The sequence below is a fragment of the Heloderma suspectum genome, chromosome 3 (genome assembly GCF_057233095.1).
Source record: "Heloderma suspectum isolate Gila_16-S chromosome 3, 16-S_ref, whole genome shotgun sequence".
Lineage (NCBI taxonomy): Eukaryota > Metazoa > Chordata > Lepidosauria > Squamata > Helodermatidae > Heloderma > Heloderma suspectum.
Window position 1 is genome coordinate 125,122,266 of NC_139460.1, and position 25,120 is coordinate 125,147,385.

Here is a 25,120-nt window from a genome sequence, read left to right on the forward strand (position 1 = left end):
TTCTGCTAGTCACTGATGTGTAGAAGATGGTTGTTTGGGAAATGTACCTACTTAGAGGCAATTTCACATGATCTTTGTCTAGCATCAGATCTTGGTACTAGAAGCATTTCATGCAGCTGAGTCTTGGATCAAATTGAACCCTCCAATTACCCCCATTTATAAATATTATTCAAGATATGACAACTTGAAATTGTTTTTTAAATTAATTTGTTACTTGATTTTCCCGGCAAGAGGATTACAGAATCTTTTTTTCTGTTCCAGTTGTTTTTGCAACAGCCAACAGCATCTCTGAATTTTAGCAGTATACAGCAGCCAGAACCTCAGGGGAAGTCCATGGTTGATTGTCAGCAGCAGCAAGTAATTCCAAGACCGCCTCTTCAAGGGCAGGTTGCAGCTTCTCAAACAGCAGGCCATCAAATGTTAAGAAAAGAAAATGTGTTATCAAGCCAGGTAAGCACTCGGCAACCAGGAATTGTCCTAAAGCAGTGATGGTCACTATTTTTCAAGCAAGAGCCATTTTGGCTCCTGGCACCGCCACCTTGGGGGTGCCAGGAGCCAAAGTGTGCATTTGGGGGCCTGCACAATACACTGCTGCACCTAGCCAGTCATGTTACTCTTTGCCTCTTCGGCTCTTCCCCCACCACAGTGAATTGGTTGATTGTTTCTGCGTTCTCCTTTTCCCCTTGCCACCTTACAACTGATGAGTGGCGAGTCTCCTGACTTCTCACCCCCGAAGCTGCCTCTGGTAGCCCACACCACAGCAGCTGGCCCCACCACTAAACTACAAGGCAAACTACAAAGCAAAGCTAGACAGCCCATGCTGAGAGTGAGCAGCTTCTGCAAATAGAGAGTAAATGAGAGATATAGGCAGAGAGCCGCCCTTGAGGTGATCGGGAGCTGCCAGTAGCCCTCGGGCCTTGCACTGAAGAACACTGTCCTAAAGAGGAATTCTTGGCAAAACTACATTGCTTTAGCACATTTGCACACTAGCACTAATGCACACTTGCACAAATGCGCATTAGTGCTAATTAGCATTAACTGATGTATGTGTGCTAATGCAAATTACAGTGTGGTATGTATATTGCATGTATTAGCGCATATAGAACATAATTATGGTAAAAAAATCGGATTCCATCAATGAGCGGACAACAGAGCAAAGGATTCTTGACAATCTACGAAACACAGGCAGAACGGATTTAACAAAATCCGTACATCCCTACTTTAGCTATTCTGACACACCAGAATAATGACAGTATAAAAACAATACGGCTGAGAAATGTATATCTTCCAGAAAGATGTCAAGATTAGTTTGGCAAATGTGCTGATCTGTCAGTAGATCTGTTTGAGTCAAGTGCTCTGCACAAGCTAAAAAAAAGATGAAACAATTGCACTGGCAGGTGGATAGAATAAGAGGTTGCAAAACAAAACATACAAACTTCCAGTCTGTAACATATGCACCACACTGTAAGTACAATCCACTGGGCCTCTTTCCTGTTCCACTGAAATGAACATGAGCTGATCAAGAATACTTCCCAGTGGATTGTGCCCTGTTGTGCCACATTCAGTTTTATTACAATGATAGCGGTCTGTGATTCAACTGCAATGCTACCTTTTGGTAGGCATGCCACTTCGCTCTTTCTAGCAAGTTTTTATGTGAATTTACACTCTTGCTTCACTTGTCCAAACTCACCGCTCTTGCAAAAATCCAAGAAAAGTAATTTACCAGACCTGCATTCTATGAGATGGATTTAAAACAACAACACAATAGGATCACACCACATAATTGCCCTCTATGAGAGCATAGAGTGAGCTAAATGTGGGCCTGGCAATTTTGTGAAAATATTCATAATTTTAATCCAAAAAAGGAGTTTTCTCCAACCATTTAAATGCACAGTAGAAAAAAACCCCTTAATTCTGAATGTTCAGAGAAAACTCATTGTGTTGGATTAACAATCTATAAGGTTTTGTAGGAGAATGCGTATATCTTTGCCAAGTTACCAGTGTATTCCTAATTTTGTTTTAATTGTATGTGCTTGTGCAATACACCCAAAGCTTTTTAGTTATTGTTGCTGCTTTAAACCATTGTAGGATAAGGAATCAGGGAGAACCTCACAAGGAATGCAAGATAGCTGTCATTCTTCCAGCAACTTAACTTCACAATTTGACAATGCCTCTGTGCTCCCACAATCTCTGAGCATAGCTCCACCTTCTGCCATTTTACAGGATAGCAGCCACCAGCATAACACTCCAGACTTCAGTCATGACCGGCAATTAAGGTAAATCAGTTATACTTAACTGCTGATTTTTTTAAGGTAAATAATTGTTGTTATTATCATTTATATAGCAGAATCTGTAGCTGCCTGTTTAGATTACTACTATATAACAGATAAAGATCCTGAACATTAAGAAAAATGCACATTTTACCAAGCTGGAGGAAAAAGTAGATTGTGGGTCTGAAAGAAAAAAAGATGGAATAAGAATAGGGAAGGGGGAAATAGATTGCAGGTTATTTTTCTCTAACTTAACTTTGGTAATCTTTATCTGACTTGTAAAAGAGAAAGAAAAGCTCTTGTTTACCTCTTTTTTTCAGGGCTGAAAAACATTTACAGGTTTTTTTAAATGACTTGAGAGAAAATAGAAGAAACAATAATAAATTAAAAACAGTAGTTTGCAGTAGGAACCATATCTCTGCAGGAAACAAAATGTGAATAAAAATTACCCTCCCAAACAACATTAGCTGCCACTAAAGACTAGCTATGAATTATAGCTCTCCTGGAGCAGAAGAAAAGAAGAGGTAAAAGTAGTGAAAAACACTAATACATGTTTAGGGCTGGCAAATTGAATGAAAGCTTTAACAGCCTACTCTTTAAAAAAAGTCTTAATAGCCCACATTCACTAGATATCATCTGAATGCAGCTGAATGATTGCTGGTTGAGGCAGGAGTATTTGCAATGTGATTATAACCAAATATCACATGGTGAGAGCATGTAAATGTTACAGCTGGGTGTCATGACAAACATGCTACAGGGAGTTTCAGCAACATTCTCATGGCAACCACAGTGTGCAGATCCACTGTAAATCACAGATGAAATTAATAAGAATGGGCAGGCACTTAACACATTTGATAATAAGACAGGAATTGCCCTTTATTCTAGAATGAATTTAAGTCTGTTCCTTGGTCATGCTCCTGTTCAAGATTCTTGACTCCTAAGCACGCAACTAACTTATGCAGAATAATCCTTCCTCCCTTTTCAGTGTATTCAAGTTGCTATTTCTTCACTGACATTAAACTGGTATTCTTTAATTTCTTGTTTGCTAGACTGTTACTCAGTCAGCCTATTCAACCAATGATGCCGGGTTCCTGTCATGCAAGGCAATCATCAGATGTTGATGTGGCTGGAAGCCAAGCTAAGTATGTAATATGTTCTGGCATTGGTGGGGAGATTTTGAAGTTATACTGGGAAACATCATTAAGCATGAGATCATGAAACTATAACTTATCCAGAGGGGTGGTGCTTGGCCTAAGCAGACTGTCAGAGATGGAATAAGGATGGCTCTACCTTCTGACAGTCCAGATGCTATACCTACCATAGCATATCGTATAGTTTACATGTCTACCCACCATCAAGCTGCCCACAATCTCCACTTTCACAGATCCCAGCTGCCCCCATACATTGTTTCTATTCTCCACTGGTCATGTACTCACCTCCTCCCATGCCACCTGACTGTCCGCTTTTTAAGATCTGGGAGAACTAATGAGGCCAGGTTTCTGACATAAAAAATCTTACGTTTAAGGAAACTTGGAGACTGCTGCTTGAAATACTATCTGTGAAATATAATGTATGGTGCATTATGACCTAGGGGCCACTGCGCCAGAAATCTCTAACTTACTATTATGTTCGTGGTAGTGGTTTTGGTTATATGAAGTACTAGTCTGAGCTGGTGGGGGTGGGGTGCTAGGCATGAGTTCAGGTTTTGGCAAGGGAAGGGAGGCAAAGTCAAGCAAGTCCAGTTTTCAGTGGTAAGGTAAGATTCAGATTCTGATAAGGCAAAGTCAAGCAAAGTGGATAACGCCCTAGATAGCCCCATGCGAAGCTCAGGCTGGAGAGTCATACAGACAGGTTAAAGTGTTGCTTTAGCCACAAGCAAACCCAGAGAGAATGCCTCTTCAGTTAAAAGGGTGTAGCCCACGTCAGTAGCTGTTGAGCTTGGTGAAGGAGAGACTGTGGTTCTGCGTTGGATGTGACCTCCTCAGGCCAGAGTGATGCTGACAACATGGGCTTCTCTTGCACTGGATTTTCCAGGGCAGTGGGGACATCTGGCATCAGATCTGTAGATAAATCTCCCACTCTGATACGTCTTCTATATGCCTGGTCTCATCCCCTGAAGATGGGGAATTGAACACCTGCTGCCTACCTGGCGTGTGGCAGCTTATATCCCTTTAACGCATAAACCCACAATTTCTATCCCAAAGATGCCTCCACATATCCTAATCCACCTGGCTCAGCCAAATGTCAGAACTGGTTTTAGGCTTTTCAACAATAGAAAAAAATGCAAAGTTTTTATAACCAGTGGTTAACTTCCTCCATCTCTGCGCTGTCCCAAACCCTGCTCAGCTTCATCTGGTGCTGGGAAGCATTTCCAAGATGGCACCAGGCATGCACACTATGCACGAGAGTTATATGCAGAAATGACTTTGCTTGACATTTCTTTGTTTTAAATTATTTTTAGGCCACCTTTTAAGGGAAGAACCCTATCAAAGTGGCATAAGGTTACATATTTTATGACTACATAATTACATATTTTAATAGGAGCTTATTCACCTTAAGTACACATGCCTTGAGTCAGCAGCACCTGCTATTTTCTGATCATAGATTGTACTATGAAATCAGTGTTTTATTCACAGAGTCTTAGCTGAAAAACTTAGGTCTGTTTCTTTTAATAGATATTCTCAAAGCCTACAAACATTCCAGAGTTTGGAAGTGCAAGCTTCCAGCAGCAGTGCACCTATAGTGCTGATGGGACAAGCAGTGTTACATCCTGGATTTTCTGCAGCACAACCCTCTCAGGCTTCATCTTTGCAACCTATGCATCAACAACATCAGCAGCAATGCTACCTTCAGGTGGGCTGGAACAGAACCAACAGTATCTAATGGGTAAGCCGCCCTGAACGTTTTTTAGCTGACGGGGCGGCATATACATTGTTAAAGAAAAAAAATAATAATTTCTTTAGATTGTACCATTATTCATAAAGCAATGAACAGCTTTTTTCTTTTTCTTTTTTTAGAATGGCAGAAGAAATTTGACTAGTCATTAGTTCACTGGCATCAGCAGACGTCATCTATTTCAGCTGAGACACATTTGGGCATGATTTTGTGCTAACAATGTTACAGGTGTTTTTTTTAATAAGCACAGCAGCAGACACACTATATAAAACTCTCTTATTTGTAGAAATGTAGAAAATAGAACAGTATCATTACTACAAGGAAAATACAGAAATGAAATGCATGAAATACTTCTTCAGTTGCTATCTCTACCAGTTGATTTCAAATCAGTTTCAAACCACAGCTAGCGCTTCTAGAAAAATGTTTTCTTGGGGCATAGTCCTGTTCCAGTAACATACTGATGGAGTTCACTGTGTCATCAGAGTCTCATTTAAATTAGTTTTTAATGTTTAAAATAGGCTGACTTGTTCATAGCATTCCAATTCTTGTATTTCCATATTTAGCTAATAGTCTTGTTTCCAGTATTTGGTCAACAGAATCCTGTCTGTGATAAACACATGGCAACATAAACAACTAGCAAGTAAGCTAATGTAAGGTTTCAAATTCCAAAATAATAACTTGGGGCATAAGAGAAATCTTATAACTAATAATTGTTATATGAAACACTTAAGGATTCCTGCCCAGGCCCCAGAATGCACAGGGATGCCTTGTCATATTGTCAAGGATATCCTAAAACTTTATCTAAGCATAGTTCCTTAAAAATGTAAGGCCAAAGCTCCAGTGATGGTTAAGACTACATTCCTTAAACATAATGGAGAAACTCCAAACTCCCAATAAATAACACTCAGGCCTTCAGCTCTGGGCACACATTGACGCTGACAGGTTAATTGATCACCATGCCAAGAAGAAATGGTTTAAGTTTGAGGAGGCCTGAACCAAAAACATTCCCCCAAAATTGGTTACTGAAGCCAGTTTGTCACAAATACTAGAAGTGAACAGTAATAGAAGAGCCATGAAGGCATTACATTGCATTTCTTTACTAATGTCACCTCAGAATTGGTCATTATCCTTGCCTTTTGCATTGAAGCCCATGCAGTTTTGTAGCAGTAGCATAGGGAGGATCATTCCAGGTTGTTTGCAGAAGGGTCCCATCAAAAGGCTTCAGCACATACATTCCCATATATGAGAACAGAAGGAGCTGCTTGAAGATTGTAGGCTTCGTATTCACAAACTCAGTTTTCCTTTTGATACTTTACCAGTGTAGGAAAGAGACTTGAAGAAACAATAACCAGCCATTATCTTCTCCTGCCCTGGTGTGGCACTACTGCCACATTTAATGGGTTAGGAATATAGGAAGCTGCATTTCATCAAGTAAGATCATTGGTCTATCTAGCACAGTATTGTTTACATTAACTGGCAGTGGCTCTCCAGGGTTTCACAGGAGTCTTTCTGAGCTCTGCAACCAGAGATGCCAAGGGTTTAAAATGGGACCTTTCGCATGCAAAGTATGTACACAACGGCTGAGATACAGCCCTTCCCTTAGGTTGTATTCAATTCTGCAGTCACACAAATGCTAGCGCAATGAGAATCCCCCTCCTCCAAGCTTCTCCTGGGGGTTTCTCTCAGTTGTGCTAACTTGTTTAGAATCCATTTGACCTGTTCTTAAATAATGTATTCTGGTGTAACCCTGTGGACCTAGGGCACAACCTACCAGTAATGCTCCTGCATAGGTTCCATTCATTCCATCAAGGCTTACAAAGAAGAGCTTCCTGGTTGGTTCTGCACCTAGTCTGGAATAGAACTGAGCAAGTTACTTGTCTGGGGATTATGGCTTCTGAGTGTACAGAAAAAAGTTGCTCATCATGCAAACATCAATATGTTGATTTGGAACAGACTGTTTCAATGTGATATTGCATGAAACTTTGCAATGGGGCACTAGGTCACTATCTAAATCTGACTCTAGCACATTGTGTCTATGAAGTGTATTTCCTTTTGTTTTATGGATCCTGATAACTTCCTTGTTCCTTTTGGTTTTTTTCCTTTTGCTACACAAAATCTCCCTGAAAGATTAGTTGTTATTGGTTGCTCTTGGCCTTATAGCCAATAAGCTTTCTTTATTAAAAACATCAACAACAACCCTGTCATGTCTTTCTCTAAAATAGTAAACTTGAACTGTGGAAATAAGGGTCAAATTGTATATGCCCAAATATAGAGAAGAATCCCCACCTCAGGAGTGATGAAATTTGTCCACCACGGAAGGGTGTTGGTAGTAAGTGGACATAAGATACAGGCAGCTTATGTAGCAAAAATAACGCCTTCGTTCCTAAATGCAATTACCAGGAAATAAGTCCCACTGAACTCAGAAGGACATTTCTGAATAAACATGCTTAGTATTGTACTGCAAGTATTTCCTAGTGTAACACTGGTGTACCTGTGACAAACACAATTGCCATGTGAAATATGGAGCCTCTGCAAGAGTTGTGGGAAAGATGCCCATTGACAATGGAGGACATCTGCTTAGCTAAATTTCTGACTGCTGGAGTTGATCAAAAACTTCTGAGCTCACATAAATGGTGCAGCATTTTGCCCATTAAATTAGCTAAGCAAATTTTAAGTGCTTTGCAAACTATTTATTGTAGTCAACAAGCAACGATCACAAAGCAACGTTTTGCAATATAAGCTGAATCTACTATTTACCTGTTAAACCATTCTTTGATTATATCAAATTTTGTTTTATGTGCAGGTGCAGTCTGCAGGCCCTTTGCACAGTGAACAGGCAGATTCTCTCCTCTTGCCTTCCTACTCTCCCCAGGAAGGAAGTGTAGAATACCATCACACGCAATCACAGCAACAACTTGCTGCCAGGAGAACCATCAGTTTGCCTGAATCCTCAAATGTGCAGCAACGTTTGCAATAGAATCCACCATCACAATCAGTGCACATCTAGCTTTATTTTATGGTGGCTGGGCAGGGGGAAATGTTGGCGTTTGCATATGTGTTAATTTCAAAGCTTTGTGATATAAAGAGACTGCCAAGTGCAAACCTTGGTGGGTAGTGCAATAGGAAAGGAGCGGAAATCATTTTGCAGATGTTTGCACTATTTTATGACTATGTTATGAAAGGTAGTACTAATGCATACCATCATGTGAAAACTGTGGCACTAGCTGGTATGTGTCAGTAGAAGATTCTTCTGAGTATTTCAACCAGAAAGTACTGGCTGTTCCAAAAAAGTGAATTTGAGTTACTTGGCCTTCACTATTTTGATCTTTTAAAATGAAAAGCACTGGTTCAGAGAGATCTATTGAGAGAATGACAGATTATTTTTATTATGGTTAATATTATTGTTTTGCACAACTGCACAGAAAGCATAACCTAGCACTTTTGGTAAAGAAAAGTCTGTTCCAGTGGCCAGACAAGCACTTCCAGTGACACAGAACATGTCATTTATTTTTTGAAAAACAAAAAGCACCCTGCAAAAAGATTATTTATAGCTCTCAGACTTATAAACTGAAAGTATTGAGCTTGATGCCTCCCCACCCTCCTCTTGCTATTTCTTATGTTTCAAAGAAATTACACTGGACAGTTTCCTATTTACTTAGTGAACTACAAATGTAAACTGAACCTAAGCACAATCATATTCCAACATACTAGTCATGCTCTTTAAACACTTTAAAGACATCCTCTTCTACGAACTGAACAACCCCCTCACACAACTGTTCATAGAACAAGCATCTGAAGAATATGCACTGTGTAACAGCCCATTAAGTGGGAAAATGCTGCAACTATATTACGTATCTTTCATTATTACGTTTTAGGATTGAATTTTCCTTCAAAGAGTTGCACTTTTGTATGCTTTATGTTGATGTTTCTATGAGAGATTTTATGTCATTATAAAATAAGTAGTGTAAAAAAAGCTGTTGTAAAAACAACAACTCTGACCTATTTCTATATAAAATAAAATTATATGGGATTATGTGGAAATTATTTTGTATATGAAAGACCAGTTCATTTCACAAGTCTAAGTCTTTTTTTCATTTTTTTTGCGAGTAAGGGTTTTATAATAAATGAGTAATTAGTAATACATCTTCACACCTGTGGCTTGACCATATGGGTGCCTGCAGAGGGGTTGTTGGTACACTACCTTTGCATCAGTCAGCATCTGATATGAAGCAAGTAGTGCCGGACCAGCCTGCAGTTTGTGGTAGTCTGATGTTTGCCACATGGGCTATTAGCTCTCGACACCTCATGCTCTTTGATCCCATGCCTTTCTCCTTTGTTTCACAACCTGTTTACGTATGAATATCTGAGGGGTTTGGTCTGTCACAGTACACTTGTTATGTCAATATGTTGAGTATTTAGTGTGTAATACAGTACATGGTGAATATAGATGCCCATTTACTAAGTGGCAAGTTATTGCAGCATGAAAGTGGCAACTTATTGCAGCCCCTGGCTGCAGGGGTTTCCAAACTATCTGCTGGGTTGGAGAGGAACTAAAGTGTACCTTTAGACCAGGGGTGCAGAACCTTTTGAGCCCAAAGGCCACATGTGATGCTGGCAGTGGTTGGGGGCTGCACACAGGCACACCCAGGGGGTGTTTCCACCAATGATTTCTGAATGCGTGTTAAGGTCGTTAGGGATACATGACGTCATGGCCATCCAGCAGCTACCTCAGAGCTTATCAGGGAAAAATCGGATTTCCTGAGACTTCTTAAAGTCCGATTCTTTTCCTCAAGTCAGCTTCTCCCCAGTATAGTTGCTGTGTGGCCGACCCCTGCACTGACCTCAGGTATGCTAGCCTTGCCCAGGGGTGTGCCTTTTACTGTGACCCTGGTCAAGGGGTGTTTCCTCCCATTGCGCTGAATGAGGCTTGCCCTCTGAATGCCCACAGAACTTAGAGATCCCCCTCAATTGATATGGCACAGTGTGATCTCGAGGCTCCAATTCTCCTTTGTTTGGTTTATTGCCTTAGGAAGAAACTACTTCGACCCTTTGTTATAGAGATCCTGTGGGTTAAAATGCGGGCTGGTTTCAGTCTTTGTGTTTACTGCTCTTTCCCACAACAAAGCCATTAGTGTCTCCTCAGAAGTAACTCGCATTGTGGTCAATGAGGCTTGCCCTCTGAATGCCCACAGAATGTACAGAGATCCCCCTCAATTGACACGGCATAGTTTGAAGCCCAATTCCCCAAGTGCGGTAAAGCATGATCTTGTGATCATGCTTTACCGCACTTAGGATCATTCTCCTTTGTTTGGTTTATTCCATTAGGAAGAAACTACTCCCACCCTTCGTTATAGAGATCCTGTGGGTTAAAATGGGAGATGGTTTTCGTCTTGTGTTCTCTGCCCACCTTTCCCAGCACAAGCATATGTGCATCTACTTGGAAGTAACTCCCATTGTGCTCTGTGGGGCTTGCTCTTGAAATGCAGGTGCATCTGGACTTTCAGGGGAAAGGAGAAAGGGGGGGGAGTTGGGGGGGAAGCCTCTCTTATTGGTTGAGCAGCCCCTGCCAGTCAGATGACATTCACTCCAACCCCCACCCCTACCAAGAAGTATGTTCTTGTGAAGCGATATTTACTGCTGCGGAGAACCTGCTGGTGGAACCCTGCTCACAGCAAAGCGGACTCCTTTAAAAAAAAAAAAATCCGGTACTCCTCCATCAGCTTCTCCTTCCATTGTTGTGGAAACACGGCCCCACTTGCATACACCTGTGTGCACATGCACACACACCAGCGATCCTGATAAAGATTGCTCCTTCCTCACTGTACCAGGAAGGGAGTGGTCTGTATGAGGATCTCTGGGGAATCAGTATAGAGTACAGGTAGCAGGGAAATTGGCAGGGTGGAGGAATTTGACCAGATGAAGGCCTTATGGAGACTAAACTCTCTGCCATTACAAGAGCTGCCCCTGCTGTGCCAATTAGAATGCTATAGGAGAGCAGTTATGCCCCCGCCAATGCAGTGTAGGTGTAACAGCAGCGTATACTGCAAGGTTGCTGTAAGGTAAGCTTACTCTCAGCCTCAGCTCCATCTGTAATATTAAAGAGAGACTACTTTACAGGGCTGTCATAAACTAACCCCAGCCCCACTGAGGAATTGGGGATAATAATGCCAGGCTATCTTGCACAGTTGGCATGAACCAATCTCACTTTTCCCCAACTTGAAATATGGGGATAATAACTATCTGCATTTGGACGGTCATTTTTAAAGGCTTATTTAAAACCTCTTTATTAAGTTCTTTATTCCTTTACTGTCTTTTATGGGCAGCTGCCACTTTCACCGCGCTAAGGGAAAATCCACTGTTCAGAGTCCCCGTATCCGAGTCTTTCCCATAGAGACGGCCAAACTCCCTACCCCCGGCGCCCTATTGGAGAGCCGGGGGGGGGGGTCCCCTAACCCGGAAGTATTCTGCCATTTCCTTTCGTCTTTTCTCATCTCTGTGGTTGTTCCGGGTTCCTTGGTTTCCTCCCAGCGTCCCGCGCGCCTTCCTCTTCGGTCTGGTCCTGAGCAGGGTGAGTAGCTGCGTCTTGGGCTGGTCTTGTTATCCGGAGCCATCCGGCTCGTGGGGCCCCACAGCGGCGAGGGTCCGAGCCGGTCTGGCAGCCGGGCGCGGGGGCGCTTAGGGGAGCGGTGTATTTCTGCGCCTGGGCTGGCAGTTTCGTCAGATGGGGCTGAGAGTGCCCCGATCCCCGCCGCGGCTCGCACCCGCGGGCCTAAGTCTGATCCTGCCGAAAGGTGGCGTGAGAACTGAGGCAGTGGGAGACCCAAAGGGGCGACGGGGTCAGTTAACGAGCAGGCCGAGAGGAAGGGCTGTTGGGAAGGAAGGAGGCCCCAGAGGACAATGCTTTGCATATATCTGGATTGGAATAAAACGGGAACGTGTGTTTGAGACCTCAGCTCCCCGGCTCGGAGGTGAGACCCTCTCTGGCAATCCCGTTTTGCTTGCCCGCAACGAAGAGGGACTGACTGCAAAGAGTTTGTGATTGTTTCCAGTGCTAATGAATTAAATTTTGCATGGAAACGCTAATACAGTACAGTTTGCGCGTCGTAGGCGTTGTGTTCAAGCGTGAGTTAACCTTGCCTGATTAAGAACATAAGAGCAGACCAAGGGTCCATCTGGTCCAGTATTTTGTTCATACAGTGGCCAACCAGCTGCATGTGCGAAACCCACAGGTAGGACATGGGTGCAAAAGTACCGTCCCACTTGTGAACTGGTGTACATAGGTATACTGCCTCTGACACTGGAGGTAGCATATAGCCATCAGGACTAGTAGCCATTGATAGCCTCATCCTCCATGAATTTGTCTAATCCCCTTTTAAGCCATCCAAATTGGTGGCCATCACTGCACCTTGTGGTAGTGAATTCCATACTTTATACACTGTGTTCTTTTACAAATGGGATCTGCAGCAAAACACTGCAGCGTATCACCTCCTCGTAGGATTTCTTCTGTTGAGGGTGTCAGCCAGTTATGCCCTTCTTCAGGAAACAATACCTTGTAACAAACTCAAGCAGGGGGCACAATATGGCCTAGCTGCTGCTGTACCATAAGCTTCAATATTATTGTATTTATTTTTTTACGTTCATATCTAGCTTTTCCTCCAAGGAGTCCAGGGCAGCATACGTGATCCTCCTCCTCTCCATTTTTATCCTCACAGCAACCCTGTGGGGTAGGTTAGGCTGAGATTCAGTAATTGGCCCAGCGTCACCCAGTGAACTTCATGGCTGAGCGGGGATGAGACCTGCATCTCCTGAGCCCAAGTCTAGCACTCTAACCACACATTGACTCAATATGTCATATTCCTCTAGTTTTTCTTGCGTCTTTTCCAAGTGACCCTCAGCATCCCGTGGCTGCAGAACATTGGGCCAGGGTTGCCACCTTAGTTTATTTGTACCCTTGCAAACCCCGGGGAATTCCTGAGTATGCTGCTACGTCCCTCTTGTTTCTTGGTGGTCCTATTGGTGCTCACTACTTGAATTCGGCTAGCGGAGTCAGTGATATATATTGGGAAAAAGGAAGGCCGGGAGGAGAAGACACAGAAAGTGTCTCGGAATCGAAGAATTTTGCCTTTCTCTTTGTCGAGGCTGCAAGCCTACTTCCAGACAGTGTCAATCGTGCCCTCAAACTTTGAAACCCATGTCCAGTAGGTTAGAAAATCATCTTTGAAAATTGGCCAAGGAGCTGTTTGTTCTCTTACTACGTTGTACTAATTTTAGCAGCTTTTAGTGTAGAGACTTTAAGGAACATGAAGAACCTGGAGACTTCAGTGGTGGTGGTGTAGACCTGTGTGGTGGTGTAGTGACAAAGACTGAATTCACTAGCCACTCTTTCTCAGCCCACCCCACTGTTGAAGCATGATAATATTGTCCTGCCTCCCAGAGTGGGATTGTTAGCATTTAATGGAGAATGTATGCAAAGAGCACTGGGCAGAATGCAACGTTGCATGACCGGACATCTGCTCGTGGTGTGGGACTTTTCCCTCTCCTCTGCCTGCAGCCCTCCCATCTGCTCCAGAGGGACTCCCAACCATTCTGAGCAGATTTTGAGGGCACCCAGGGGCTTTGGAGGGAGGAGGAATTGCCCCTTTCCCCATTTCACTGATACCACCACCCATAGCTTCAGAATTGTGTATTCTGAAATATTTGGCTTTATTTTCTCCATGGTGTTTGTGAGAAATGAGAAAACTTTGTAGCCTAAGCATGTGTATGGTCTGGCTGAGACAAGTCATGGATGAAAAGGATCGGTGCTCTGTGCTGTTAGCTATGACATGTTGTGCTGTATAAAACAAGGCTTTAAAAGTTTTGATCTTGTCTGAATGTTGTATACAGATGGCTCCTGCAAAGAAAGGTGGTGAAAAGAAGAAAGGGCGATCAGCTATCAATGAGGTGGTTACTCGGGAATACACTATAAATATTCACAAACGGATCCATGGAGTGTGAGTGACTTGTCTTCCTATGTTTTTCATTCTCTGCTACCTGTTTTGTAAATATGTTTACACTGATAATTCAGTGCAGAAATGAGTTAGGGTGACCACTAAAGGCTGGTTCACAAGAGACGCTTAAATCTGATTTTGAATTTCTCTCACATCCGTGACATCATATCATCCTCCATTAGGTATATTCAAAACCTAATTGTTTACTTAGTTCCATACATACTGTTTCTGATTAGGAAGAAATTGTACCTTAGATGATGCCATGGTAATTGGTGATCAGTCATTTTTAAGGCCTTATCTATTCATGTGTAAAGGAAAATTCAGTTCTTCCAGATTTGAATTTAAAGAACCACAAGTCTAGGGAGTGTTGTCAGAGTTTTAAATGGTTCTCTAATGTTGTAAGTTGCAGGAGTGAAATTCACAGGTTTTCAAGAGAACATTGGATGGGAGGAGGGAGCTAGCATCACTTGGTATGCCTCTACTTTTGAATTTTGTTTGTTAAGTTTGAATACTGCAAGGCTTTGTTTTTTAAAGTTTGGGCCCAAACCTCCAAAGTAAATATACATTACATATTGAACAGCAGAAGAACATGTATTTGATTGCTGTGTGGGATGGGAGACAAGCAAAGAGGCAACACCTAAGACTTGGGCCAGCAAAGAAATGCTTAACATCAGGCATAGTAAATGCTGTGTCAAGTAGCATCAAAAACATGGTGACTGGAATTGTTGTCTTGACATGCTGACACTCTTGTTTTGAATTAGAGTGCAAGGTCACTTTTAAATTCAAGTCCCACTGGCTAGTCTGTGTACAAAGCAACTTCTTCTAAAGCTGGCAATTAAGATTGAGAGGAGGTGGAAATAGTCTCTAGTGTACTATTGATGTACAATAGAACAGGCTTGGCGTTTTTCCTGTTTATAATGGGGACTATTTGGAGTTCATGCTCTTGTCAGAAAGCTGAACAGGAAAAAACGTACCTTAGCCTCCGCACATCCATTTTGACAATGATGAGACCCTTAGGGGAAAAAATTAAATGCAGTGAAGTGGCTGAATACTTTTATGTTTTCCATCAGTGCCTCAGCCAGCTATCTAGTTTTGTGTCTGAAGTAGATTTATTGGGAGATAAATTAATGCAGAAATGGGTTCTGGCAGTGTAGTCAGATTTGACTTCTGTTCTCAGCTTTGAATTTTCTTCCCAACGGGTGGTTTCAGAAGTGGATATTGGAGATACCTTCAATTTGATTAGAAGCTATAATTTCTAAATTCACCTCATGAGCAGCGGCACTGCCAGGTTTGAGGGGGCCCTTGGCACAGTGCCCTTCATGCCACCATGGCTGCCCTGTTTCTCTCCTCCCCTGAGCCAGCCCTCCCCCCGGGACTGTACTGGCCAATCTGCTGAGTCTCTCGACTCCCTTCCCTCATAAGCAGCCTCCCCCCACCCCAATCCCACTGCCTCAAGCTCTCCCATACTTGGAGACTGGCACTGTCAAGCAGGTTCTAGTGAGTAGCCCTCTGTGTGAAGCTTTTGCTAGAGCTGCAGTGACCACCTGTTCAAGACTGAAGGTTGCTGGGGAAAGGGGAGCAATGTTTTCAGACTCACTCCAGGGCTGATGCCGAGCATGGGCAATCTCATTCGATGCTGAAAAACAAACCGCTACTGGAGTAGCCAAGATTGCAGCGGCTAGCTGGCCATTTCCCTTTTAAACTTTCCCAGGGTGAGAGTGGCAGCAATGAGGGTCAGCGAGGGATGCCAGAGTGGCCCACTTTCTCATCCTCATTGGTCTTGTGCACCAAAAAGCAGCATCTGATTGGCTGAGCTCACTCTCACTGTTCATTTTGAGGGAAAGTTTCAAATGAAAATGGAGGCCATCCAGCTGCAGTCCTGGCTACTGGAGCAGTGCGATGCTTTGCACAGCGTACCATGATTCATTACCCTAACCTGTATTCGTCTGTGAGGCAGCCGTTGCCCTTTGGCATCATTTGGGGCCTTTCTGGTGGCCCTGGACTTAAGCCCAGAGGTCTGGCCCTAACAGAGCAACTGTTCAGGGCACCTGGCTCTTATTCTTACCCCTGAAAACCAACATCATTCTTAAACCTTATAAAGTTACTTCTAGATTTTCCCAGAAAATGTAGCTTAATACAGGAACGTATATAATGTAGGAAAATAGCATAATAGGTTAAAACCTTTCTAACCAGCTAAACCTTGGTGGTTGCTGCTTTTATGCAGGTTTTATCTACTTTCTGTGCTGTTTAAAACCTGAAGTCTGAGTATGAATATAGTTCCTCAGCCTTAGTAGCACCGTCTCTTTTCAGCTTCTGAATGTTTTCTGTATTCTCAGGGGCTTCAAGAAGCGGGCTCCTCGTGCTCTCAAGGAGATCCGTAAATTTGCGATGAAGGAGATGGGGACTCCTGATGTACGCATTGACACCCGTTTGAACAAGGCTGTCTGGGCAAAAGGAATAAGGTATATTTCATAGGGGTATATGGAACTCACCTTTGAGTCTGGCGGGGGGGGGGGGGGCAATCCGTTCCTCCCCCCGGAATCCTGCCTGGCCGGCTCCGCTCCGCGTCTGCAGAGCCGCCAGCCAGGTCCGTCCACTGCTGCTCTGCCTGTCTTCGGACACAAATGGTGTCCGGCGTAGCGGATGCCATTTGCGTCCCTGCTGTTTGTCGTGATAGGCTCCTCGTGCTGCAGTCCTTTTTTAACATAAAAAAATATTTACGTAGCCTATCATGGCAAATGGCAGGGACGCAAATGGCGTCTGCTACACCGGATGCCATTTGCATCCGAAGACAGGCAGGAGCAGACAGGACAGGCAGTAGAAGGTAGGATCTGGCCTGGCGCGGATTCCCCCAGATGGCGGAGGTTAGTCTTCTATTCCGCTGCGGACTCCGGGGATTCTAAGAATCCAGCCTCATTGGAGTCCTTGGCGGAATTCTCTGCCATCCCTAATATTTCAGGTGGTTTGGAACAGACAAGTATTTGTCTTTTGTCCCATTGAAAAAGCAGCTTAATTAACAATTGATTTCTAGGATGTGTTGCACTAATGTATATGAGATTAGGATATGGTGAAAGACACAATGAGATCGAGATGGAAGGGTCTATCCCTCTTGTCAATCGTATCTTACTAGCCCTGGGAAGTAGAATTTTTTAAATTGGTGGTTCAGACACAAGTGGATATTACTGATGCTTTAATATCCATCCAGACACTGATCTGTGACCAAGGGAATGTTTTAAACATTAATAAGTTTAGTCTTGCTGCTATCCAAGATCTTGCAAACAGCTAGTATTTGAACAGTGATAGGCAGTTGGATGCATTAGTTAGGAGCATTACTGCAAATGTTCTGCAGGTCAGAGGCTTTCCTCCTTTTCCTCTAAGATTCTTCTACCATGGAACAATCTTTGGTCCTGTCTTAAATGAATCATGGAACCAGTGACTCCGGATTGAACTGCTTCCGGCCTAAACACTGGATATGTCAATGTGCGGTTAATCTTTTGACTGGTCAAAAAGTATTTAAAGTAACAGAACTTGTAACATAGGTTTATGCTGATTATAAAGCTTTAAAAACTTCCAAAAATCCTACGCTAGCAGATTGCTGCCACCAGGGTGGGAGGAGCAATTAAGGTGATTTCTTCTCCTGTTCCCCTCCAAATTAAAAAAAAACCCAGCTAGGCAGGCCTCTGAGCCCATCTAGTTCACTTACTGGTGCTGGTTGGAGACAGGCAACTGAGAGGCCATAGGATTCTTCAGATCCTGGCCTCTCTTCTACCCTTCCCTTCACTGCCCACCATAATTCCCCCTTTGACATCCACAAGGTCATTCAGGTTGCTGTTGTGACCTTGGAAAGCAGCTGTTGCGATTCTTTCCACAGGAGCTGTGAGGGCAGGGCAAGGGATCCAATGTTGGATTTCCACTCCTGAGGTTGTAGCAGTATCTACAACCTTGGAATCCAAAATATCCTATGGTTGCTGGGATGCTGTCCAGGGACCGTAAGATTGTGCCTTAATTTGACTTACAAAAAACTGAAATTCTAAACCAATTTTTATAGCTAACAGTATTATGCAGATATAAACATGATTGATTCAAGACATTGAACTGCCCTTGGACCTGAAGAAGAACCCAATTACAAATACTTTAAACACAGCAAAAAAGTTTTTCAACTTTAGGATTACAGAGTTGGAAAATAAGGAGAATTCACTCTGTTAATATGGGTAACTTGCAGCCAACTTTTGGTATGCAAGTAACTGCTAGTCTCTGAAATGTCCACAAGGATATGCTTCTAATTGCACCCACAAATGTTTTCTAGGAATGTTCCCTATCGTATCCGTGTGCGTTTATCCAGAAAACGCAATGAAGATGAAGATTCGCCCAATAAACTGTACACACTGGTTACTTACGTGCCAGTTACCACTTTCAAAAGTAAGTTTTTGTTTTCTGTGTTTGTAGAATAATGGGGAGGAATCAAGATTTGCTGGCCTGGGCAGAGTGTATTATTAATATTATATACAAAAGTAACTTCTTTGTTTTTCAGAAAGATTTATAAAGTTTACAGTCTAATGCATGCTGGATTTAGAATGTACATTCTAGACTGTTTCTGTAACTTATGCAACTTCTCTCCCTTTTGCAGGTCTACAGACTGTCAATGTGGATGAAAACTAAACTTTTATTACAATAAAAATTATAAAAGTGTTATTAATGAGCTCAAGCGCCTTTGTGAAGGTATATTCTTTTGAGGATTCAGGTTGTTATGGTTCACAAAGTGGCAGTTTAACTCAGTGGTTGTTTAAACAGGTTGCTGGGAACAACGATGGAGCAAGTATTTACACATAATGTCTAGAAGGGCACTTATATTCCTCTGATGTTTCTAGGAGCAGCAAGCTAAATTAAAAATCGGCAGAGCAATCCAAAGCTGCATATCAAGAGTGCTCAAATATTGGGCTCTCCCAAGGTACTCAAAGCCCTGTGCCCTCCCATTGGAAGCAATGGGAGAGAATTGATATATGCCAATTCCAGGGCTAGTGTAGCTCAGTTAGCCATGCTGGGGGGCCAGCCTCTCCCCAAATGTTCCCCGGGCTGCTCCCTGCTGAAGTGGGAAAATGTCTTCCCTCTAAAGGAGAGATCTGACAAATCTTACAGCATAGGGACCATAGGGTTGCAGACTTGGTGAAGGAATGTCCTACTCAAGAACAACGATTGGAAAGGCCTACAGGGAGCAACTAATTAAATAGGTTCATTTAAGGTGCTTTCTGGAAACCAAGAGTTATAAAAGTGTTTTTATTGAAAGTGCACACACTGACGGACATGAAAAGCACAGTCCATGTACACTGAACATTAAAGCGAGACATACAAATCTTGAGTCAAATATATTAATAGTTTCAATTACCAGCATTGAAACAAGTCTTCAGTATTAGTGCAAAAAAAGGCAACTATACATAAAACCTACAGTCAGTAGCCAGATGAAGTTGTCATAGGAGTTGAGCCACTTAGTTTTTTGTAGGATCTGAAGAATCTTAAAAGTGAAGATGGGAGTTTTATTTTAAATTACATTCAAGAAGAAACAAAGTGTCCCAAACCCCCCATTAAATGTGTTTTGGCTTTAAAGCTCTCCCAACTGCATTTCAGATTACCATGTCATCAAAATAGTCCAAAAGCCTTAACACTGCAAGATGCACTTTGGTGTAACACACAAACTGTCTTGGCCATTTGCTAATGTGCACTTAGATGCTCAGTTTCACCTCGTGATGGTTGGCTTGTGCCATTTGTTTTGAAGCTATACTGAGTCATCTTTGCATTCTCCAGTTTTGGTTTCAGTTCTAAGGATTTTTCAAAGAAGTTAACTAGCGACTGTTCAGTTAACAGTGAAGCCAAAATATGTTCAAAAGAAACAATCCAGTCACTTTCAGTTATTGGTAAGGGTACACTCTTTGGGGTCTTCACAGTGTCAGTAAAAACCACATCCTGATCTGAGGTAGATGCCTCAGTTTGGAAGTCCTCAGGAAGTTCATCCGAGCCTAAGCTGCTGCTTCTTTGACCCACTTCTCCGATCTGAAGTAACAGAGTAGTGACTGTGGCAATGGCTTGATACAACTCATTCTCCTCTGGGTCTTCATGAAACATGCTGTACAAGGTCTTGCAGAACTGGATAAACTCTCGCTACAAAACAAGTTTTACCATGCAGTTTTAATGGAAGGAAAGGATTCAATGTTGGACACTTCCTTTACAAAATGTTCACAGCCTAATGATATAGATTATACCCATTGTAGTTTCAGTAGTAAATTATTGAATGCTTTTTGCCTGCCTGGTTGGAGGCCAAAGGGCTGCCTTGAAATCTTGCTCTACTGTGGAACTGAAGGTCTGCAGTGTTAAACTTGAAGTTCCTGTAGTAATTTGATGCTTCTGGGAGTACTTACTGAAGGATGAAGGTGATTGAAGCTGTAGTAGGGGCATACTGCACTATGTTCCACAAATGCCTATCCAAATTCTACTGTAACAAGATATTCTGCTTTGTTATCTAGTACAGAAACAAGAATTTAATGGCAACACTGACTCACAAGTCTAGATAAGAGATATTCTGACTATAAGCAGCAGCCAGTTTGAAAAGCAGTCTTCTAGCTATTCAGTAGTGCCTCTTCCCTTAAGGCAAAATGGCCAGATTCCTGGCCCCTCTCACATTTTATGTCCTTCCATGTGCTGAGCATGGACTCCTGAAGAGGGTAACACGGAATCTGGATTGCGCGCGCATATGCTTCCCCTCTTCAGACAACCACGCTCATTGTCCCAATGTTGGGAGGTGGGCTGCGGATATGCATGACATCAGGGTCAGTGGTGTAGGCCCGCTCCCCTTGCCTTGGGCTAATGTTAGACATTTTTATTCCATAGGAAATGGAAGTAGAACGGAAGTGGTAGAGGTGGATTTAGGATGGCATTTCAGGCTTAGTTTGGTGGCTCCAAACTAATGGTACAAATGGTACAATCTTCCATTGTACCATTTCTTACCTGACTCATTTTTGGTAATTCTTTTTCAGCCTTGGCATCTTTTTCTTTGGCTAAGTCCTTAAGCATCTGCTTCAATTGCTTCTGATAATCTATGGCATCCCCTAGATAGCAGGACATAAGGAAGTTACAGTGCACTGCAACAAACAGGAAAGAAAATCTCACTAAATGAATGTAAGAAGAGCTCTGTTGGATCAGACTTTTCAATAGCCTTCTACTGTTCCCCAGTAACCGGCCTGCAGAACCTGGAGGCAGCACAGCATCATCCAATTAGGGGTGTACGAAACCCACTTACCAGTCCATGGGGGGGGGGAGAGGCAATCCGTCCCTCCCCCCAGAATCCTCCCCAGCAGGCTCCATTCTGTGGCAAGTTCGCGGAGCTGCTGGCTGGGCCTGTCCGCAGCTGGACTTCTGTCTGCTGCCATGCAAATGGCATCTGGCATAGCAGATGCCATTTGCATCCCTGCTCTTGGCCGTGATAGGCTACGTAAATATTTTATGTAGCCTATCACGGCCAAGGGCAGGGACGCAAATGGCATCCGCTACGCCAGAAGCCATTTGCGTCCGCAGCCCGGCAGTGGATGGCTGCGGACTGAAGACAACAGACCCAGACCAGCTGACACCAGGTAGGGTCCATCCTGCCACGGACTCCGAGGGGCCGGATTCTAAAGAATCCAGCCTCATTGGAGTCCGTGGCAAATTTCTCCGCCATCCCTACATCCTATAGTAACTACTGATAATTAGACATTACTTACCCTTTGATTTCCCAATCACTAGAGGCCTTGAAGTTGACAACAAAGGATTCTTTAGTGGTGATTGGCTATCCCTATCATTTTCTGTGAGGGCTATAAAAAAAGGAAAGTGATACCATTTATGATCACAATATTAGATTAATCACAATGGGTTGGATCCAGACTTATACTTAAGGGCAGACCCAAGTCCCAGTAATTTCAGTGGGTCTACTCTATTGGCTCCAAACCAATATACAACTATTTTAGGCAAAAGTAGAAATGGCTGTTTGGGGATCTCTATGATTTTTCTTGTTTTCAGTTGCAGCTCCTAGAGCTGAAGGCAAGAGGCCCAGAAGCCCCTGCTGCTCATACCAAGCTCTCTGTGTAGCTTTTGGAACTTCACACTGAAGCATTCAGCACACCACTAATGGCTTGTTAAAGGGGATTGTAATCAGTTCATACCTGAAGAGAAGACTATACTGCTATAGAATATCCAAACAGAGTCATTCCACATATGAAGTTTCCAACTAAACAAACAATGGCTTTCCAGACATAATAGTTAAACTAAACCAATGTTGGATGTACGCACTCCAAGGGAATTCCTGTATTAATGATGCAAGCAGTACCAAAAAGGAGAAGAAGCAATACCTCTTAAGGTTCTTACCAGGAGGGGTATGCAGCTTGTACAACAGTTTTATCTTTTCATTCATTTCTCCATTGTACATAATATCTGTATGAGGAAGAAAGCGTACCAGATGTTTGACCTTCCCGCTTGAAGCACAACAAAGGTCACTTTTTATGTGAGCAGCAAGTGAAGGAAAATAATTGGACAGAAGCTTAAAATGACAAAAATATAACATCTAAAGCTATTGGCTAAAGCCTCTATGTTGCTAGTGGAAGGATCAAAAGTTACTTTAGTAAAAAGGCGAGGGAGGTTTGGTTAAGAACGGATATTGTCTACTATTGATCTATTCAGAATCTATCTGAATGGAAATTTAAGGCAGTTGAAGAGACCTATTAAGTTTATCTTGAAAGCTGAAAAGAAAGCTACCTCCTTCCCTCTAGACAGACTGAGATTTTAATGGCTCTGCAGCATTAAGAGATACAGATAGGCAAGGCTGGTCCAGGACATTTTGCTGCCTGAGGCAAGAAGCAAATGGTGCCCCCACTACAGGTATTATATACCCCCATCTCAAGATGCATAGTAACCCTGAACACACGCAGAATTGGCTTTAAAGGACCATTTTATTTTAGGTCACTAAATAACATCACACGACCACGAGAATTCTCATAGGGCCAAGGTATGGGCCCCCAAACCCAAAGAAGTTATATGGGGCCAGAAATAAATATTTGCTACAAGGTACAGTATATCCAGTGGGTTTATGCATGTGTTGCCCCTCCCACTTTGTTGCTTCTACCCATGAGGAATTACTTGTTCAGCCTGATCCTAACTATGTTGGGTGAGTTAGGGGGAAATGGTTGGGGCAACTATCCCCACCCCTAAGCATCTGCCACCTGAGGCAGCTGCTTTGCTTTGCCTAGTGGTAGGGCCAACCCTGCAGACGGGGCCATTAAGGGCACAATCCTATGGGGATAGGTGGCCGCCTCCAAACTCGGAGGCGACCACCTATCCAAAGTACGGCAGGAGAAGCATGGTCAGGATCATTTTCTCCACCCTCCTCCTGCCCTGCATTTTTGGCTAGACAGCCAACTGCGGCTGTATAGCCCGCGGGAGCACAGAGTGGGGAAGAACACTGCTGTACGACACACAGGACGTGTTGTACATGCAGTTCCGCCCTCCCCGCCCCGGAATGCCCCCAGCCACGCCCCTTTTCAGCTGCTCCGCACTGCTCTTGCAAGTGCGGAGGACAGGGCTGTTCCGCGCTGCCTCGGAGGCAGTGTGGAAGTGGGGGGAGGTTTCCGGAAAACAATATATCCTATGGCAGTCTAGCTGCTGTCTAGCGGCCATAGGATTGCTCCCTCCGTTATTGTGTAAGGCTTATGAAAAAGCAGGCTTGAAGCATCAGCTCTCTCTTCATACAAACTAGCATAAAATCCCACAATAGCCAACCAATACAAGGTTATCACAAAAACAGTCTATGAACTGGAAAATTCCTAAGAGCCAAATTGCCAGAAATGCACACATATAGGCATGTTATTATGCCATTATGATGTACGTACACCTGTACAGCCCTTCTGAGAAGATTCCAATGGCAGTTGCATCTTTATAGAAATGTAGTTACCTAAGCAGCCAGCAAACCCTTTGAATTCAATGAGGTGATCCGTATTTTCATCTAAAAGCCGGAATGTTCTTTTTGCTAGAACCTCAGTATGTTCCCCACATGTCCAAGGTGAGACAAGTTTATAGAGGTTAGTGAATTGCTGAGAGTCAATTCTGTATTGCTCAGCATAAGGTCTGCTTGGATCATGACGCTGAATTACAATTGCACTATTCCATTCCCAGTAGCAGCTTATTAGATGTTCTTTCTAAAGAGAATGAAACAAAAAACAAAACAAAAAACAGAATGAAACATTAGGAAAACCAAATCTTATTCAGATATAATCTAAGTAAAACTAGACATTAAATAATTACTACATCTTTGTTAGTGTCTTCTTTTGCTACGTACACACATAATTGGGCCAATACTGTATGCTGCTGGCATTGTTTAGTACACACTGGGCATCCAGGACATTTTGGAATGAAAAAAGCCCATTTTTTAAAGACCCAGTTCAAAGATTCCTTTAGATCAGGGCTGGGCAACTTGTGGCCCTCCAGATGTTTTGGCCTACAACTCCCATTAGCTCTAGCCAGTTCTGCAAATGGTAAAGGATTGTGGGAGTTATAGGCCAAACCATCTGGAAAGCCACAGGTTGCTCATTCCTGCTTTAGATCCTCAAAACAGCTACTAAAGCTGGGATTTATTTTTATTTTTTTGCAAAATAGCTTAATGGGTGATTTCTAAACACACACTTATACCTATATACATTTAGAAAGTACAAGTTTATTTTCTGGGAGAACATCCATTTATTTCAGAAATGGACATACCTTAAACAAGTCATACAGTTCTTCCAGGTCTTCTGGAACAATGGAAACATCTGGGATGACCACTCTGAGCTTAAGAGAAAACAGGAATGAGCCTAGGAGCAAAGTGGCATTACTGCTGGCAATAGCACCTCTCAAGGCAATTTAGGATAGTCAAAACTTAGTCAGGTGTTCCACAACTTCTCTTGTACTTTGCCTTCA

General features: G+C 43.0%; 3 protein-coding genes across 8 annotated transcripts in view; 2 read left to right on the forward strand and 1 right to left on the reverse strand.

Annotated features, from left to right (window-relative positions):
• Positions 1–9,239, forward strand: part of NPAS2 (neuronal PAS domain protein 2) — a 99,113-nt gene extending 89,874 nt beyond the window's left edge. For 2 of the 4 annotated variants that reach the window (XM_084844420.1, XM_084844417.1), the window contains exons 16-20: positions 262–450; positions 2,089–2,276; positions 3,320–3,412; positions 4,946–5,123; positions 7,969–9,239. In XM_084844420.1, the coding sequence (XP_084700546.1) occupies positions 262–450; positions 2,089–2,276; positions 3,320–3,412; positions 4,946–5,123; positions 7,969–8,142 (822 nt within the window). In that variant the 3' untranslated portion in view covers positions 8,143–9,239. Of the gene's footprint in view, positions 1–261; positions 451–2,088; positions 2,277–3,319; positions 3,413–4,945; positions 5,157–7,968 lie in introns of all 4 variants that reach the window. The other 2 variants (XM_084844419.1, XM_084844418.1) reach the window with 2 other exon arrangements.
• A 2,449-nt stretch (positions 9,240–11,688) lies between these two features.
• RPL31 (ribosomal protein L31) lies at positions 11,689–18,844 on the forward strand. Its single transcript, XM_084844447.1, has 5 exons — positions 11,689–11,733; positions 14,049–14,155; positions 16,489–16,614; positions 18,459–18,571; positions 18,780–18,844. The coding sequence occupies exons 2-5, from the start codon at positions 14,049–14,051 to the stop codon at positions 18,809–18,811; spliced, it is 378 nt and encodes a 125-aa protein (XP_084700573.1). The 5' UTR covers positions 11,689–11,733; the 3' UTR covers positions 18,812–18,844.
• A 549-nt stretch (positions 18,845–19,393) lies between these two features.
• TBC1D8 (TBC1 domain family member 8) overlaps positions 19,394–25,120 on the reverse strand; it is an 81,889-nt gene continuing 76,162 nt past the window's right edge. For 2 of the 3 annotated variants that reach the window (XM_084844440.1, XM_084844441.1), the window contains exons 15-20: positions 24,923–24,991; positions 24,120–24,363; positions 22,541–22,606; positions 21,901–21,990; positions 21,149–21,249; positions 19,394–20,305 (exon numbers count right to left, since the gene is read on the reverse strand). In XM_084844440.1, coding sequence (XP_084700566.1) covers positions 19,859–20,305; positions 21,149–21,249; positions 21,901–21,990; positions 22,541–22,606; positions 24,120–24,363; positions 24,923–24,991 — 1,017 coding nt within the window. In that variant the 3' untranslated portion in view covers positions 19,394–19,858. The remainder of the gene's footprint in view (positions 20,306–21,148; positions 21,250–21,900; positions 21,991–22,540; positions 22,607–24,119; positions 24,364–24,922; positions 24,992–25,120) is intronic. The other variant, XM_084844438.1, reaches the window with a different exon arrangement.